The following is an 18,609-nucleotide window of genomic DNA, read 5'->3' as shown; positions in this document are numbered from 1 at the left end:
AATTGTTAGAATTATTTAAGTTTCATTTGACCAGTTAATGCTGCCATTCACCTTTCTTCAACCCCATGCATGACTTTGCTAGGTTGGCCAGTCCCACTGTAGACAGCTTTCAAATGTGATCTGGTGCAAGCCAGTTTGTCATGTACCAAATTCTGTGTGGGCTTGCCAGGCTGTTGGAGTGGCTCCCACCACTGCCATCCTGAAAAGGCATGGAAACGTGTGTCTGCACAAATGCAGGAGCCTGCATTCCCAGGGTTTAAATCAGGCTGTTCTCTGACATGGTGCTTATTGCAGAGAGTCTCAGTGCAAGCCAATAATCAGCCAAAATTAGAACCTGAGGATTCTCTGACTTGCAGGGGAGGAGTTGTGTCTAAATCTCTGTAGTTATACTGATGCATTTGTTCATACATTGTCAGATTTAGAGATACATTTTGGACATATCATTCATAGGTGATTTGTCAGAGCAATGGAAGTTGTTGAAATTTTCCTATCTGTACAAATTTATCTGGTCTGGTTGCTGTTTTCATCCTATTTACTGCAGGAAATTTTGCTAGTGCTCAGAATAGTGAAAATTTGAAGAAAGCCTGCTCTTCCTCCAGAAGATGTGCAATAGTCAGGATGCACTTGTGAAACTTCTGTCTCCTAAATGTGTCTCATTTCTGTCATCCAGAGGGTCTAACATGAGTTTTAAACAAATATGTCCACTTTGAACGATCTTATTGCCAAGTCATTTTCTGTAAAGGCAACATTACTTTGTAAGGGTTAGGTTTCCTCTATTCTCCTTCCCAATAAGGATCTTCTTTCCTGCATATCTGACCTCTCTGAGATAAGATTCCCTTGTGTCAGCATTTAATGTCATCTGAGCATTATCAGCCTTGGAATTTCGTGTTGGTGGCTGTTGATGGTTACAGAATGGTCTTTGCTCCAGAAGGTCTTTGCTGATCAGAAAGAATGAAAAACATGGGAAAGCCATTCAGAGTGATGGGAGCCAAACCCTCAGCAGAGCAGAGCCTTAAAGGCTGGGATGGGTTAGGAAACCATTAAGTACCTGCATCAGCTTTGGGATGTATGGGGGAGCAGATTCATCTCCAGAAATCTGAAATAAGGAGGTTTAACCACAGAATTACTTTTTCCTTTCTGTCTGCTCCAAGATTCAAGAAGTTATTTGAAACTGTGGTACAGAAGGCTGGGTAAGAGTTGACTCCATTAGCAGTTTTCTTTCTTATTCTCAACTACTTACTGCTAAGAATTTTATTTTACAAAAGTGAGCCTGTAAATTTATATTTAAGATAGTGCTATATGTTTTGGCTGTCTTCAAGAGAGTAAGTGAGCACCAAATGCACTCAACTGATCCCAAGTATTTGTACTCATTTGCGACAGTGTGTTACAAACTCAGTCCTGGGATGGATTTCAGTGCATCAGTATCTGCAGATTTTTGCTGCCAGATATGTTTCCTGTACCTCACTGTACACTTATTGATATGTGGGGCCATCAATCTGATGATGATCTGAATATTTCCAGAAGGTTTTACAGCATTTCCGCCTTCCAAGATGGTGGATAGTTTAAGTCTGGCCCTCACAGGCATGGGAGAGGAGCTCGTGTGAACATTTTGGCTGAATTTCTGATGATGTTCATGAGGTAGAGGAGCAGCAGCTGCTGTACTAGTAAGAGAAAGAGAGAAAGACTAATTCCAGGGCAAGGCAGCTTTCAAAGGCAAGTGAGCATCATGTGACTGAATGTGTATAATTTAAAAGAAAAAGAAAAAAGCTAGAACTTCAGCACAGCCTGTCTCTCCAGTATATGAGAAGTGAAGCAAATGAATACGGCCTTGAATACACTTTTTAATTTTTCAACACTGTATTTTGCCAACTTTAGTTCACTCTGTTGACTGTTCAGTCAGACCGTTTTTAAATTAAAAAGGAATACATGGTTGAATTATTTATTAAACAAAAGGTGCTTCCGTGCATGCAGACTACCTGGGTTTTGAATTTCTTTTGCTGTTGGAATTTGAAGAAAGTGCATTGCTAATAAGTTAAGAGATAGAACACTATCCTTCTTCTAAAATAAGTCTCTCTGTCTCTGAGGCAGACAGTAAGGTAACTTGTGTCTGTCCAGCCAGGGAAGAATGCCTGATCTTCATTCAAATTTCTAATTTTGACCTTAGTGTGAAGTTGTTTCTCCAGCTTGCTGGGCTCCATAGAGACAGAATTTGTGGCAGGGAAATGTGTTTGCAAATCAAGCCAGTCTGGATTGTCTCCTAATTTTATAGGTGCTTCTGATGGGTTAAAATATGTATTTACTGGTGGATTAATGTGGAGGAGCTGTAAATAAGCAGCTTGCAAAAACTTTGTACGTTGCTGCCATCAGCCTGTATGTTCCTGGAGGTTACCAGTTCACCTTGGGATGATAAGGACCTTGTACAGTGACTTTGCTTTGCTCAGTCCCCATTCCTGCCTCTGTGCTGGTGCTCCAGATTGGTGCACAGCCTGGGTTTCTTTATTGTGGCCTCCAATATTGTGATCTTTTCTTGTCCATTTCCCCAGAAGTAAACAATCACCAGCCTTTGGACTAGACTTTCTAGGCTTCAAATTCCTTTAGCTGAGGGCTGAAAGGAAAACATTCAGGCTGGGAAAGTCGGAAGGGTCTTCCATCAGTGGTGGCACTGTGGTCTCCATAGCTCGCTGAAAAATGAGAGGGCTGTTTTACCTGGTATTGAGAAAGGAATTAATGTGCTGAATCTGAGAAACATCTGTCCAAGAGGTTGGTATTTCTCATCACTGGTGTGGGACTTGATAAGCACCTAGGATCCTAGTGAGGTGCCCTGCAAAAGGCTGGCCGTGGCTGCAGAGAGGCTTTGGAGAGAGGCTGCTGGGCCCAGCCAGGGCTCTGACGGGCTCCCAGTGACCCCAGTGTGCGGGAGGGCGAGCCTGGAGCTTTGCTGTGCGAGGAAGGCAGCGAGCAGTAGCGAGTGCCTGGGCACACCCTGGCTTTGATAGCTACAGATGGAGACCTAAAAGATTGCAGGGCCGCAGTCCAACACCAGCACATGTAAAATAAGGCTCAGGATTTAGATAACTCTGTTCCAGCATACTGACGTGCATGGCCACAGTCCAACTCCAACACATGCAAAATTAGTTTCAGGATCATTCCAGCATACTGAAGCCTATGCCTAAACCAGTTATTGCCACAAGCTCAGCTAAATCAGAGCACAGCATTCAAAATATTTTTTCTTTTTTTTCTTTTTTTTTTTTTTTGACTAGAGTAGTTCAGATGAAAAAAAATTATATTTTCATAGTAGAAGAGGAAAACTGGGTTATTGATAGATCAGCTCCATAGGCAGCATTTCAGAATTTTTATAGCCCAAATGCAAAACCAGCACACCCACAAATATCATTTTATGGTATCCATGTACATTAAGGCTATTTTACAAAACATGGATATGAGTTGACCTAGTAATACATTTTGAGATACATTAGTATAAAAAAATTAATGAGTTCTTTCAGATAATATCATGTTCTCAGTATTCTCACAGTATACTGTTAAAACAATGAGGAAAAAACCTATACCAAAGAGTTAAAGGATCCCTTCTCAAGACTTAATGTAATGAATTTAATCAATATTTTTCCATTACAGCAAAACTCATGTAATTAACATATTTTATTTATAGAAAAAGGGTGCTAGTAAAGTAGATTCAGCAGTTTAGAGTTGCTTGTAAGTATTTATTCAAAAACAGCTTTTTTTTTTTTTTTTTTTTTTTGTGAAATGGATAAAGAAGTTGGAAATTATCCTCAAGTGGCTTGTACCAAAGAAGTTAAATGGGAGAAAAATTATTTACAAAAGTATTTATATTACCTCAAAGTGGTCATTTAGTTTGAAAGGAGCACTGGAAAGTTAAAAGTAAGAAAATACAGATACTGGAAAAGCCTCTCATCATAGTCCAAATGTTGTAACACACACCATGACATTATTCACTCTTTAGAGACTCTGTCAGCACCTCTCTAATCAGTAATCTGTAAATGGAATGAGAGTCTTTAATTCTTTCTCAATTTGTTGAGGGGGAAATTAGTAATTTAGCTACCTCTATAGTTCTTTTTACATGCCTGATTCTTTTGGTTTTTTTGGTTTTTTTTTTCCTTGCCAGTGTCTACAGAAAGACATTCCTGTGACATTAAAAAAAATTCATGCTTTTCTTTAGTAGAATGAATTTTTATAAAATCTGATGACCTGCTACTGGCACTTCTGTGCTGATTTTTCCACTCTGTGATAAGATAATAATAATGAAAAAGGGTTTTCTTAAAAAATAGCATGCAAGAACTTACCCAATGATACCTGGTACCCTGAGAGCTACTTATAATGAAGGCAGGTCTGTGGTTCTCCCTTGAAAAAAAATATTTGTTTGTTTTTTGGATTTTTTTTAACCCAGAAACTGAGGGTGAAAGTTGGCTAGTGTAATTAATAATTATTTCTATGCAAGTACTGAAAAGATTTTTTAAAATATCAATGGATTTAGAAAACTACAAAGAGATGGGTGTTAATTTGTACTTATAGTCTGAGAGAATGCGTTTTTGGGAAGATGAGAAGAACTTAGAGAAAAAAGATTCAACAGAGCTCTCTTCCACCCAGATTTGTTATTTTTCCTATGGTGTACTGATACCATCTTAGATTTCCTTCATAGTGTAGCCTGTACCAAATGGTCCTGTTTGTCCCACAAGTGTTTTAGGAACGAGATAGAGGTGATGGTGAAGTAGCCCTTACCCCTCTGGTTTGTGGGGTTGTAGAGCTCCCAACGTGGAAGAAACAGGGCAAGTATGGAAGCAAGGAGAAGGCAACATATTCATTCACAGAAGTCCAGTTAATGGTTATTTTAGTTGATTAGCTAGCAACTTCATTTTCTCCCTCATGAAATTGCCTCCACAGATCCCTACTTCTGGAGCTTAATCAGCAGTAGCAATCCATCCCAGGAGTGGGAGATCAGGAGTACTTAATTAAAGAGGGACTGTAAGGCAACTCTCCCAAATTGGATATCTGATCTAGCCTTGGCATCAGGAGAGCAATGCTAGGTAAAAGTGTTTATCAAGCTTCATGTAGCCTCTCTCAAATCTCAGAGATGGGAATATGATGCAGACAGCTTGTAGAAGCTGCTATAACCTGAGTAGTATGGGTTTTAAGGCCATCTGGTACCTGAACACCTGCCTACAAATAACACATACAAATCCAAAAGATGGTCCAGTTGGATAGCCTCTGTGCTTGGATTCCCCACTGGAATTCTGTCCAAAAGCAGTATACAATCTGTATGAAGTTTGGAAAGACTTTGTTCTCCCTGGTCAGTAATCAAGTGCCCATTTCAAATTCAGGTGACAGGATCAAAGAGAAGCCAGGTGAGTCAAGGGTTTGGGTAAGAAAACTGCTGAAAATCACAGGGTACTATTCACACTAACTTTTGGTAAAGTTCCAGAATATTCTAAGCTTGTTTTAAGAAAGGGAGGGGAAAACCGTGTGAAGTATGTCATATGAAAGGTTTGGGAGATAACCTTGCTATCAGAAGCATAATTGGACACTGAAGTAAATTTTGAGGATAGATGGCAAAGACCATTGGCAAAAGACCAAGGAAAGATCCATGAATATGTATTTAAGCCCCATTTTGCTGGTCCAAAAGGTCCAAAGCTGCTTTGCATGTGAAGACACACATTATGGAGAGAGGAGTACAACAGGGTGCACTGGCAGCTCAGGTGCTCTTCTGAAGGAAGCAAGACTTAGCACTAGCTAGATAAATGACATTCTGAAAAATGGCAAAGTACATTCACTTCTATGCCTCCTATTTTCCTGTGGAAAGATAACACAAGTCTAGTGGAATTTCATGACAAACATCTGACAAACTCGGTGATTTGGGATGGGAAGTGCTTTCAGCCAAACAGTCAGGCTAAGGAAGTGGGATTTCAAGGTCATGGTTTTGGAGTGGCAGATCTGTAAAACCAGTGAAGGGGTTGGATGGTGGAAGAGTTTGCATGTTAAGGGCTTTGGAGAGAAGACTTTGTATTCTGCAATTTTGAAACAAACTGCTAAAAATGGTGTTGGGGTAATAGTGTAGTGGGGAACAATGTAGAGATCCATGGCCATTTGCCTCTAGCCAGCTCTCATTGGGTAGCTAGAGGTTCCAGGAGCTAGCAGTAACATCAAACAAGTGAAGACTCTAACCAAAAACAAGCAATTCATGACTCTGCTCTGTGTTTTTCTGTCCGTTGAATTTATTTAAGGACTGTGCACAGGTCTGACTGAATAAATTGAAACTTTTAACTTTTAATTACACCATTTGGGCAGGTGTATGTGGTTTTTAGAATGGCCTTAAGTCAGGGGGCATGGAAGAGGGTGAAGAAGTTTGACATGCATGCATGTCCATATATTAAGAAAAAAAAAATCTTTAGCACTCTTTCAAGTTTTATTCCAATTCAGTTTTATCAAAACTAATATTGTAACAATAAGGTGAAGTCCTGACTCAAATGTAAGAGTTGAAATTACACTGAACTCAGTAGGGCTGGAGAGGTGTACAGTAGTGAGATTAAAATTTGAACCTTACTTCTTCTCATTCTGAGCTAAGAATAGGTGTGATGGTTTGCAGGATAATGATATTTAACTGTAATCTTCTTGAGGCATGAATGGCATTCCATTGATTTTATACAACTGAACTTGGTACTGCTGATTAATAAAACAATAAATACAGAAAATGAACTATTTTGTGTTTTATTAACAATTTGCATTTCTTATAGTATTTCATTTTCAATAAGTATAAAATCATACCCTCGAATGGTAAGATGTAATTGCTGATCATGTATCTCTTTGTTCCAGACACTTTTATAAAAGTGTATGTATTATGTATGATGTGACCTTCAAATGCCATGAATGCTTTGTGCAATAAACTGTCAATATTTGTGGCTATAAGGTACTAGATGACTTTTACAATAATTGGAACAGCTTTATTAAAAGCTTGGATCACTCAGCTGGTTAAAGAGAAAGACACAGGCCAGTGTTCATCTGGGAGTTTCCTTGTGCCAACTGTTAAACGAAAGATATTGTAAGGTGCTTAAGATGTCTCCTTTCTTAAAATAAAACCCAAAACAAAACAGTTAAAGAGGTCTCACATAGAAAATATTCTCTCAAAAAATATTTTTTCTTCACCATGCTCAATTTTTGGTCAAAACTGAGCTCTGTCAGCTAATGGTGAGTAAACAACTCTGTTTTTTAAGTGCTAAATCTGAGTTTCTATGTCTTTCGGTCACACGGTTCTTCAAAGAAATGAAACAGCTAAAATGATGTACTCAGAAACTGTGTTTGATCTCTGATTATCTTAAAAGGTTTTAAAATTTTAGAAAAAATTGAGAAGTAAAACTGCTAAGAACTGCTAAAAAAACCTCTATAGGGAATTTGATTGGAATGAAAAGAGGATAAGAAAACATTTTATGATTAACAAAATCTTAATTTTGTTGAAGTGTTCCATCAATGTCTCTCTGTGCTGTATATACAGATTTTGCATGTGTCTCAGAGTACCACAATGAAAAGTATTAAGCTATAACCAGCACTGCATACATGCAGTATTGCCATGAAAGTGTTTTGAACCCATGGGGTGTGAAAACCACCAGTCTTCAAGTGTGTGGTGTTCCAGGAGTGGGCTTAAGGTGTGTGTGTATCACCGGTTACTAAGAAATTCCTTACAATATTTTGTCTCCCTGTTGGGCTTGAAACAGCACCCAGCTACTCCCTGCAGGCCAGGGTGCTGCCTGTGGCTGCCATTTGCTCCTTTCTACAATCTGCAATCTTTCCTTGTACAAATGGTTCTGGGCCTTTTACTTCAGTTTCATTTCGACTGTGTTTTAAGTTTAACTCTGCCAGTGACTAATTGTTAACAGAGGCAGGGCAGTTTGTGCATTTGTTTGTGTGGTTCAGAGGGCAAAGAGGGAATTCTCATCTCAGACGTGGTATCTTTTTATTTACCAGTGGAACCTTTGTATAATCTTTATTTCTAATAATGCAAACAATGTGAATGCTGTTTTCTCACTAGTAGTACTCCTTTCCAATTCTCTTCTAAAATAGCTCTGTGTTTAAACAAATTCTCTGCCAATCCATAGAAACAGTTTAAGATTCCCTTATATGGTCATTATAAAACCTAAATCCTTGATGAAACAATAGAGGCAGCAAGTTGTTCCTGACCTAAGACATTAGCAACTCTTTCCGGAGGCCTAAAATATAACTGTAATATTTAGTAATATTAGAAACTTTCATTTTAAACCATGAACTTCACTAGCAAAAAAGTGTAGTGACATCCGCTAATAGGGTTCTAATTTCAAATTATGAGCACAGGGCCAGATTCTGTTCTCACTTACATGGGATGATACTAATTGAAGCTACTTCAGGTAGCTAGAAAAATATGATTAATTATATCCCTAATTATATTCCTATTTTTCACTATTTTCAGTATTATTAAGGCTTTCTCTTAGGAATGGGCAAGAAATGTAGAGCATGTTTTCTAAGAAACTTGGCATATTCTATGTTGCTTCCCAGGGAATGAGGTGGTTGAGTTCAGGCATACTTGCAAGGAGCTGACAGCAGTGACAGGATTAACACACTAAATATCTTCTAACTCCTTTCTTGACATTGGATTTCCTGCCACAAGATGGGCTAATCTGGGTGTTTTATGGGTCATCAAAAAATAGCTGTGGTCACTACCACTTCTCGTTGCACCAAGTTTCATTAACAGGCAGATTTGAACAACTACAAATATTCTGAATTTCAGAAATATATGAAAACCTGGGATTATGTGCAGCTTTAAAGGCTTCTGGTCACATTTTCAAAGGGTTCTTTAATAGTTTTGAAAATTGTGCAAGACCAAACACATACTTGTAAGACTGATTACCTATTTTGTGAGTTGATTACCTTTTCCATGTGATTGTCTGTTTTTGGCTAATTTGGCAAACCTTATGTTGACAAATTCCAACTGACTTCCCTGATGATTTAGCCTTCATGAGGGCTTCAATTTAGCTCTTTTGAACATTAAAGCACCTCTTTGTGAATCCCTGCACCTTCACATACCCACAGCAAATAAGTACTCTGGTGAAATTTGTGGCACATATAAGTAGATGTTCCTTTCAGAATTTGATTGCTATCATGACTGAAGTAAGTGCTGCTGCCTAACCAAGTGAAAACAGTTTTCTTTTTACAAAAGCAGATTTCTTTTTATAAACAGGTTTCTTTTTACAAAAGCAATCCACCCTTTTCTAATCATGTTTATGGGCTCATTCCAGACAGGTGGACCAGTCATACAGAATATATACAGAAATGTCAAAGAATTTGTTTCCTTTTGCTCTTTATATGACTGCCTAGATAGAATCTGCTTTGAGTACAGAGACTCACTGTCCATCTAAGTTTGTCTTTTCTTTTCTGGCAACATGCACTGAAGCTGGCATTTCTCCTCTGTGGCATCTGCATCTGTGTGCTGAGGGCACTGCTGGCCATGGCCATGGTTCGTTTCTGGCTGGACCATTTCTGATAACCAGCAGTAAGATATTGACTGTGAAAAAATAATTCACTGGTGTCTTTCTCACTTTCTTTTAACCTTCTACTGTAGAAGTGCTCCTGGCTCCAGAACTGTTTGTTGGGATTATGTGTCTCTGTGGAAACTTTCTGCCTGTGTGGAACCAGCCTGATTTCCCTGCTAGATGAGGAGTGGTGGCTTTTAGGCCCTTCTCTCCTGAGAAATGGGCATCTGTCTGAAGAAGGGCAATCCCTCAAATACTGATCTTATGGACTGGTTAATTTTTATTCAGTCTGCATGCCAAATCAATTTGCTCACATTTTGGCCAAATTGGCTCTTTGGTTATGCAGTTAATCTCCACCTTCTGATGTAGATGTTGAAGTGACCTTTCTTTCCTGGCATTTACCCCACGAGAACATGGGCACAGCATGGTGTGCAAGAGATGTCCCTGTCATACCTCCCCAGAAGCTGCTCTGTGGCTGAATTCCTCTGTCCCGTGTCAGGGAGCGCTCTGTGCCTGCCCAGCAGGTACAGCACACAGAGCAGCTGGGGACTCTCAGCTGTTCCTTGTCCATAGACTGGCCATAAACCAGTTTCATATTTAGAACTGAATGTTGCTTTTCACATTTCTGTCCAGGACTTTTGCTGTGAACAGACACAAAGTGAAAGGAAAGCTCAGCGAAAGTAAGTTCAGAGGCAAGGTTGGGTAGTCTCACATCCAGCATGTACTTCTATATCATACTTTAGTCTCTTATTTCCTGCACTTTAATCAGGAAAGGTTGGGATGGGCAGGAAGATATTCAGGATGCTGACCTGCCTATAATGGAAATGGATAGTAAAAAAAGCAGTGTAATCCCACGTGCATCAAGTGCACATCATATAGACCACATAAATCAGGGAACCACAATGGCTGGAAGATAAGTAACTGTTCTCTTTCCTTCCTGATCTTTTATCCTCAGAATTGAGAAGCCCCCAAAACCAAAGCTAAAATCCTGAGTAAATCATAAATAAATTTGTGGAGGCCAATCCTAGTTCTGCAGATCTATAAAATTACTTTTTGCTATATTTTTTCACAATTTAACAGAGCTGAGACTTTCTGCTTTTGAAGGCGCTTTCAATTACAGGAGAAGGGGGACATCAGAGGTGTAGAATACATGATTATTGGTACAGCTGAGGATTTTTCATTCCCCACATATTCTGATGCTGGCATAGTCTGTATTCTTCAGTTTGCTTCTTAACTTTTTTCTTGTCAGTCTCTTCTTTTTTCATCCTAAGTTTCCACAGATCACTTCTGAGAGACTCGATATTAGAAAACCTCAGTAGCAGAGTCAGCGCGACTTAAACACATTTTAAAGTTAAGCACATTTTAAACTTAAGTGCTTTGACAAAGAGGTACAATGTGGCAAAATGGGGCCCTGGTAAGAAGCTGGGTTAGCATTTGATGGGGAGAGTCGGCAGCCTTGAACATATCTTTTCATTGTTGGGAATAAAAGAGCTTGGATGTAAAGCTGCTCATTCAGGTAGCGATGGCCTCCAGCGCTTCGGTGGGCTTTGTAGGCAGAGGAATTCAAAAGAAAACCCCTCAGCCCAGCTTTAAAGTCTTAGGAATGCTTTCACTGTGGGAAGAAAAATTCTTCAAGGTAAGGCCCCTGTTGGAGCAAAGCCTTTGGAGCTATCTACTGTATGTCTACTTAAATCTAAAAGAGAACTCTTCAGACCACCCACATCTTTCTTTGCTTCATTGTTGTTTTCAGTTTGCCTTTTCAGAGGGATTAGTGCTAGAGTAAACTCCATCGTCTTGCTCCCTTGAAAAAATTCAATTTTGTGCAAAGTGAAAATTAGACTCTTAAATCTGCAAAGAGAGCTGTTCATCTTACAAATTTATTCTTTTTTATTGGGCCACACATATTCTAGATAGAAAGATAAAAGGCAAATGGATAACAGGCCATCATTTAGAGTGACATGTAGCAAAACATAGCTAGTAGACTTATTCTGTAAATTCCTCCTGAGTGGCTTGTTAACTTTATCTATATATTTATCTATAATGCTCATATCGTATTTATTGAAAATCAAAATAAAATCCTGCAATTTATCATCATGCATTCTGTGTTTTGCACTTCAGAAAAATCTTTTTGCACTCAGGAATTCTTTTTTTTTTTTTTTTCCCAAAGAAGCTTAAGCCATAATTATATACAACTTTTGAGGAGTAAAAACAGAGAAAATCTAAACTCTTTAGGGATATTGGAATTATAGGCTAGCACCTATGTATGTTTTCCTAGACTCACAAAGACAAAATAGACTCCTATAGCATGAACTTTATGTACTTGAAGATAATTCAAAATGACATTTACTGGCTTTCTAACTTAAATATTATGCTTTAACTCTGCAGTCTGAGAACAGTCAGAAAATGTTAAACAAGAATGGGATGTGAAAACTATCAGATTTACATTTTGAAAAGTAGTAATAGCTTGATTACATACATGACTGAGATAAGCATATATATATATATATACACACATATATGCATATATATATGTGTGTATGTGTATTTAATAGCTCTATCATCTCATTCTTTCAGCTTTAAACAAAATAGTTTAGAGGAACCATTTCATAATACATACTGAAATGCCTGTTAGTGTTACCTTTTCCAGAAACATGGTATTTGGGTCTCTGCTACTGTGAGAATACATTTTATTAGAGCCAAATATTTAAGTCTTTCTTTTGTCCCATTACTTCCTTTTAAAAGGCAATGCTGTGTAAACTGCACTATGTTTCCTGACAGCTTTAGTTACATATCAAATGGGTAAAGACAGAACATTTTTAGTCAGTGGTTCATGGTTGAAATAATCAAGACTCTGCATGCAGGTTTTAACTCTGTGCTCCCCACCTGGATCTAACCCAGATAGCTCAGCTCTGCACAGGGTGTGATGCTGTGTCCATGTGTGCTGCTCCTGACATGCCAGGAGTGTCAATCTGGGTCACAGCCTCAACATTTGCCATGGTTTTGGTGACATCATGCACTGGTGCTTGTAGTGATACTGAATTGATGCTTACAGTGATATTACATGACCCTCTATGTACAAGATGATGGATGAGCCTTGTGTGATTTGAATAATGACTTTTTTTTAATGCCCTACATTTTTTTTTTTTTTTGCAATTTTTATGTCAGTCTTTTGTAAGTTATTTTATTCCTTGCCTGCTTGGATAAAAGCAGCTCGCTCAAGATGGCTGAAATGACTGTTTCTTTATATCAGGAGAGAGAAGAGCTGTCCTGGAGTCTCACCCATTGTGTTATGATGCAAAGAGTAAGTGTAGCTGTGAACTCTGAAGGAGAAAATGCAGGAGCTGTGGCTGAGAGGGAGATGGAGTTCCCTCTCATCTGACCAATTTTTTCATTGTTTTTCTCATGATATTAGGCCACTCTCTGGGTTGCCTGTTGTAATTCCACTGCTGAGATGTTGCAGAGGAAGTTGGTTAGCTTTGCATGTGGACCCTGTCAGTGCTGTTGGACCCCCTGTCACTGCAATTTTCTTGTTTTAAGAGGTTTTATTATACTGGTGCAAACTTTTTCCCTCTAAAAGCCTACAGGTTTTCACAATACTTATAAATAAATAGATTCAACAAAACAACAATCTCAAACTTTTGGAGAAAAAATTAATAGGAACTAAGCAAAAGAAGAAATCAAACCAGCTGCTGACACAGCTGTTTCTTTTCTTGTATAATTCAGTATATAAAGGTACCATATGCTGCTTAAAATCATGATGGGAAAGATGAAATAATTTAAGACAATAACAAGAAAATACATGAATTGTCAGCATTCTGTCAGTTTTAAAGAATGAAATAGACAGGTGTAGTATTGACATGTTTAACTTTGTGTTGTGTTAGCAGTTTTAGTGAGAACAACTTCTGACATGTGCTGAAGTGATGTGAGAACATTTCTGTGTTGCAGACATTGGAGAAGAAGCTGGGAGATCTGTAGGAGTCCAGCAGCCAGCTTTACTGAGAGACAGGAGCCTTGGTTCTGCCATGAAAGACTGCCCATACTGTGGAAAAACTTTCAGAACATCCCACCACTTAAAGGTCCACTTGAGAATACACACAGGTGAGAGGAGCACGTGAGCACTGCCGGCACGAGCCTCGTGTGCGTGGGTTAACACAAATTGTGCCTGGGAGCCTCAATTCCCACTGTAGATTGGGACTTATTAGCTGGAGAAAGTCTTTTGAGAAAGATGTATGACAGTCTTAAATAAAAGCACAAGGAATGTGTTGTTGGATAAAGACCACTTTAATAGAATCATCTTTTCCCAGTTGAGGTTATTTCTGTCTCCTTCCCTGCTTCATCACTGTTTCCTTCAATTACCCTTGTCCTTCAATAGGCATAAGCCTATTGGTTTCAGACTTAGTTATACTAACTGCTTCAAAGGCCTTCCTTAGCATCTGCTTAGGGATTCTGTATGTTTTCCTCAGTTACTATTTTTGTTCCATTTAGCATGCTCATTTTTTAACCTCTCACTGTTCATATGAATGCATCAGCTTCACAGATCTGCTTTTTTTTCTCCCCACTAGAACTCACATGAATTAGTACTTGTAAGTGATAAAACTTATCGTGCTTTGCACCATGGTAAAATTTCCCATATTTTATTTCAGTAACAATGCCAGCATTTTACCCTACAGAGATTTGCTACTGGGCTGGACACTCACTTTCTTTTGGTATTTCTCTCACTGAGAGGACTGCTCTCAATACTAGTTACTTTGAGCCACTCCATTCAAATTTTAATATTTCATTTGCTTTGAAGTACCTACATGCATGGCAAGGTCCACGTAGAGACACAGTATGACTTTATCCATAATTAAATTCTGACATAAAATGTTGTAATCCTCAGGTCCTGTTGACATCATTTGAAATTCAGTATATGGTCAATAGGATCCTGTTTTCTTCCCAGTGTTAATTGTCATGGTAGGCCTTAGGAGAGTATTTAAAACTTGAGATTTGGGATACTTCTTTTTGGAAACAGACATAATAGGCCCCATAATTTTAATTTTCTTTTTAAACTATTTTATTGAATTTCAGAATTTTACTGCTACTTTCCTAATAGGAAGGTAAAATAATTGCATGAAGAAATAAATTCCAGTTATACCTCCTTCACTTTTAATTTTTATTTCACTGAAGTACCAGATAAACAATGTTTCCCTCCCTTCCCAAAATCAGCAGTGATGTTTCTCCTATGTGCGTGCATAATAATTAATGTTGGGTTTGTGAATGTGAGGCCTGATTTTGAAAAATAGAAATTTAAAATTATTTAAAGGAAAAAATGTCATTTTTTAAATGGGAAAATTTGTTCACTGTATTTCTGTTCTTTCTTTTTTGCAGAAGTGTAATACACTTTTAAAATTTAAACTTTATTTAAAATTTGGCACTCTAATGTAGTTTTGTCTGATTGGATTGCAAACTATTTAGGGCAGGAATATTTTTCTCTGTTGTGTTGAGCTTGTGGGGGGGAGGAAGAAGAAACCCAGTGAAAACCCTATTTGTGTGGTCTCCAATGTAGTAAAAGTAAAGAAATTGTATTTATTTTATTGGAAAATAATACTGTAACTCTGAAGTTTAAACAGTTTAACAATTTTAGTATTTAAGAGGCAAAAAAAAAAAATTCTTCAAAGTGATATGAGGTTACCCATCTCTTCATTTTGTTGTATTATATAGTAAGCACTTTGTTCTTATGTTAAACATGGCAGTGATTATACACTTGGTATTTGTGCCTTAGAACTAACGGAAAGTAAATTAATTACAATGGAAATATTCCATTAAAATTGCATATTAATACTGACTAAAGAAAATTAAAACATGAAAAAAATAAACTGTATAATATAAAATTTTTTTTTAAAGAAACTATGGAAACAACATTTACAATGTATTTAAAAATCATTATAATTTTAAAATAGGTAAAGATCAATTTCCATTAGGTTGAGAACAAAGTATTTGTAAATAATGACAAGAGTATGTTTAAGTGAAGCAATGTTTTACATATTAAAAATAATCCTAATAAATAATATAAAAATGTAAATTGGCAAATTACTAGAGTTATTAAATCAAAACTAAGTTGCTTTGCAGTAAGTGGAAATGATGCAATAGATACCAGTTATTAAACAAATATTGGTTAGCTCATACTTCTCAGGGACAGTTTCCTGCCTTTTATGTCACACTCTGTCTTTATTATATGCCTGGATCATATAACTGACTGATAAAAAACACTTTACTGTATTTCTCCACTACATTAACTCAATTACTGTTCTTGTTCTCACAGCACCTGTTTGTTAGAGATGAGCTCAAGCAGCTCGGCACAAGTCGGGTTCCTTCGAACATCTGTGTGTTTGGAGGCACACGACTGCCTGGGTTTGGTGCTCATGCCAAGAGCAGACCCAAAGCCTGATCCAGCCAGGAGGTGCTTCTGTGGCAATTGGCCCAAAAAAGCTGCAAAAGCACCTTAAACTTGCACAAGAGGAGGAAGCTGTGCTCTGTTTTTGAAGAATTAGGCAGTGGCTTGGGTTGCTTCTTTTTTTCTGTTGGATGTTTCATGCTTGCAACCTACTCCAAACTGAGCCCTGGTTTCTGTGTAGTTTGCTATCACATAATAAGGTGAAAAAAACACAAATCAAAGTTTTATTTAGCATACTCAGTTTTGTCCCAACACAAATGTAGAGGATTTTTCTTATCTAGCTCAGTGATGTTCAGGCAGGAAGAGCTTTAAGGGGAAGATAGTAAGTTATGATTTCTGATTGCTCCCATGAGGTAAGAGGAAAAGGGCATAATTATGTGAAAACATTTTCTCCTCTTTCTTGCTCTAAAAACAGTTAATGGGTGAGACAATTCCCTGGGAGAGCCCTGAATGGGGAGAGGGAGGATTTTCAGGCCAAAATACTTGTGAGCCTTGGGTCTTAGAGAGGACAGACAGAGCTCTTCATGCCCTCTTAGATGAGTTCTGGATGCTGAGCAGTGCCAGAGATGGGCTGTGCTGCCCTCCCAGCTCACACAAACCCTCTGGGAGGAGAGGCAGGGACAGGAGCACAGTGTGGCTGTGCACAGCAGTGCCTGGTCACTTTGGGAGCCAGCCTCCTTGATATAAAACACATACCAGCTTCTCATACAGCTGAGAAGGTTACAACACAAAAATCTCAGAGATGCTCAGATTTTGTGAAAAATAAAACCATCTGAGTATCTCAGACCTAAATTATGCCATGTGCAGGTGCTTCTAGAGCTGTCATTTTGCCCCACTGGAGGCAGCAACTTAAGGTCCCTTCATTCAAGGAGCTGAGCATTCAGCTCAGCTTTATGTTCCTGAGCACTTCCAGCCCTCCTGAAACACAGTAAGTGGTGTGGGGTTTACATTGCCTGCCTTGACCTTTGGGCTGTGCAGGAACAGTTAAGTGTGAGACATTAAAATTCCTCATGTGCTGCCTTTAATAGGGGACACATTATGTAGGAGCTGGTTTCAGATTGGCTCCAACACCTCCTTGCTCCTTGCATTAGCCCTCAGAAGCCACTGCAGGCATAGACCAGTTTGGGTTTGTGCTGTCATTAAATGCTCAGGTATATTCCCAGTATGACAGACAAAATTAAATCCCTTGAGTAAAGAAATAAGGATAATGTGCATGAGCAAAGGAAAGATGGTTTGGATTGTGCTAAACAGAAGGAACCTAAGAAAGAGATGAATAGGAAGAAAAAGCTTGGCAGGGCTGCATCCATTGACTGAGAGTCTGTTACGATACGTGTGACACACATCTAGCATATATTAGATGTATTATATGCATTTACAGTGTTACTGCATTTTCCCTTGGAAATGTGACTAGCCAATTTTAAACCATGCTTAGATGAACTGATGAAATACAGTAAAAATGGTGCTGTTTTAAATGAATTCAATTCACATTTCCTTCCTAAAAAAAGACTGCCTGTTGCCATTCTCTGAAGGCGCTTGTAGTGGGATGAGCAATATGAATAATTAAGGAAAATGGGTATGTGTGCTCCAAGAGGAGACAATTTTGGTATTGAACATCCTTTATTCTTACATTTCTAAGATGAACTAAAAGGACTTTTCATTTCTCTAGATTCCTCCAGATTTCCCATCCTTAACATTGTACAGCATGCCTTTTCTCCTGTCTTAATGACATCCCAAACTTTTGTTGAAAATAATTGATTGAATTTAAATTTCCTTAAAAGTTTAAGAGGTAATGTTACAGTGTAAATTTCCTACCAAACACTAAGTAGGGAAATATCCATTAGTGAAATTAACTACAGTTTCTAGGTAGCTAACAATGTGCAGTATACAGTAGGGCATGGCTAATGAACACTGCAGTGGGTGATATTTCATTATACAAATTAATGCTCACATTTTAATGGGAAAGTCACATAATGAATCTCAGCTTCAGTGACAGCAATTAGAGACACAGATTGTCCCCTTCTGGACAAGGCACTGTTTAGCAATAAGCAGCTGTGTAAAAAGTCTTCAGGTTTACAACGTATATATATGCTTTGGGGGAATTGCGTACAGTTTATATTAATGTACTGAATCTTCCCTGCAAAGTAACAGCCATATTTATCTCTCTGCATTTTAACTAAGTAAAGACATGTAAAAAGACTAAATAAATATTGCAGATGAGATATAAATAAAGAAAAATACTCAATTATAAAAGTTTATAAAAATTAAAATATTTTATAGTGATGGTGAGTGGACAAATGAAAAATATTTAATAAATGAGCAAAAATCATCAAAATTCTGTCCTTTTACAGGTAGCTTCATCTTATAAAATAGAGAAAAATGACTAGTAAAGGAAAGTAGTAAAGTGAAGAAGTTAACTAATATTTCTGACAAACAGATTAATTGTGTGGTGAAACATGTGCAGGATCCAAAAATAATCCTACAGAACCTTTGATATTCCATTTGGTTTAAAAAGTGTGAAGTGAATGATTAGAATGATAAAAGAAATTACTGTGTAAGAATAGGCATAATAATGAACTAATTAAACCATACAGCAATTCATTTCTAAAATATCTACTGCACAATGGATAAAATAGGTTATCAATAACTGTT

At 37.9% G+C, this 18,609-nt stretch overlaps 1 protein-coding gene across 1 annotated transcript in view; it reads left to right on the top strand.

Moving 5' to 3' along the window:
• ZNF536 (zinc finger protein 536) overlaps nt 1-18,609 on the top strand; it is a 331,239-nt gene that overhangs the window by 190,045 nt on the left and 122,585 nt on the right. The window contains exon 7 of the mRNA XM_059481763.1: nt 13,473-13,625. Within this exon, the coding sequence (XP_059337746.1) occupies nt 13,473-13,625 (153 nt within the window). The remainder of the gene's footprint in view (nt 1-13,472; nt 13,626-18,609) is intronic.

Source organism: Ammospiza nelsoni, chromosome 13 (assembly GCF_027579445.1).
Source record: "Ammospiza nelsoni isolate bAmmNel1 chromosome 13, bAmmNel1.pri, whole genome shotgun sequence".
NCBI lineage: Eukaryota > Metazoa > Chordata > Aves > Passeriformes > Passerellidae > Ammospiza > Ammospiza nelsoni.
This window is presented reverse-complemented; position numbering and strand designations above follow the sequence as displayed.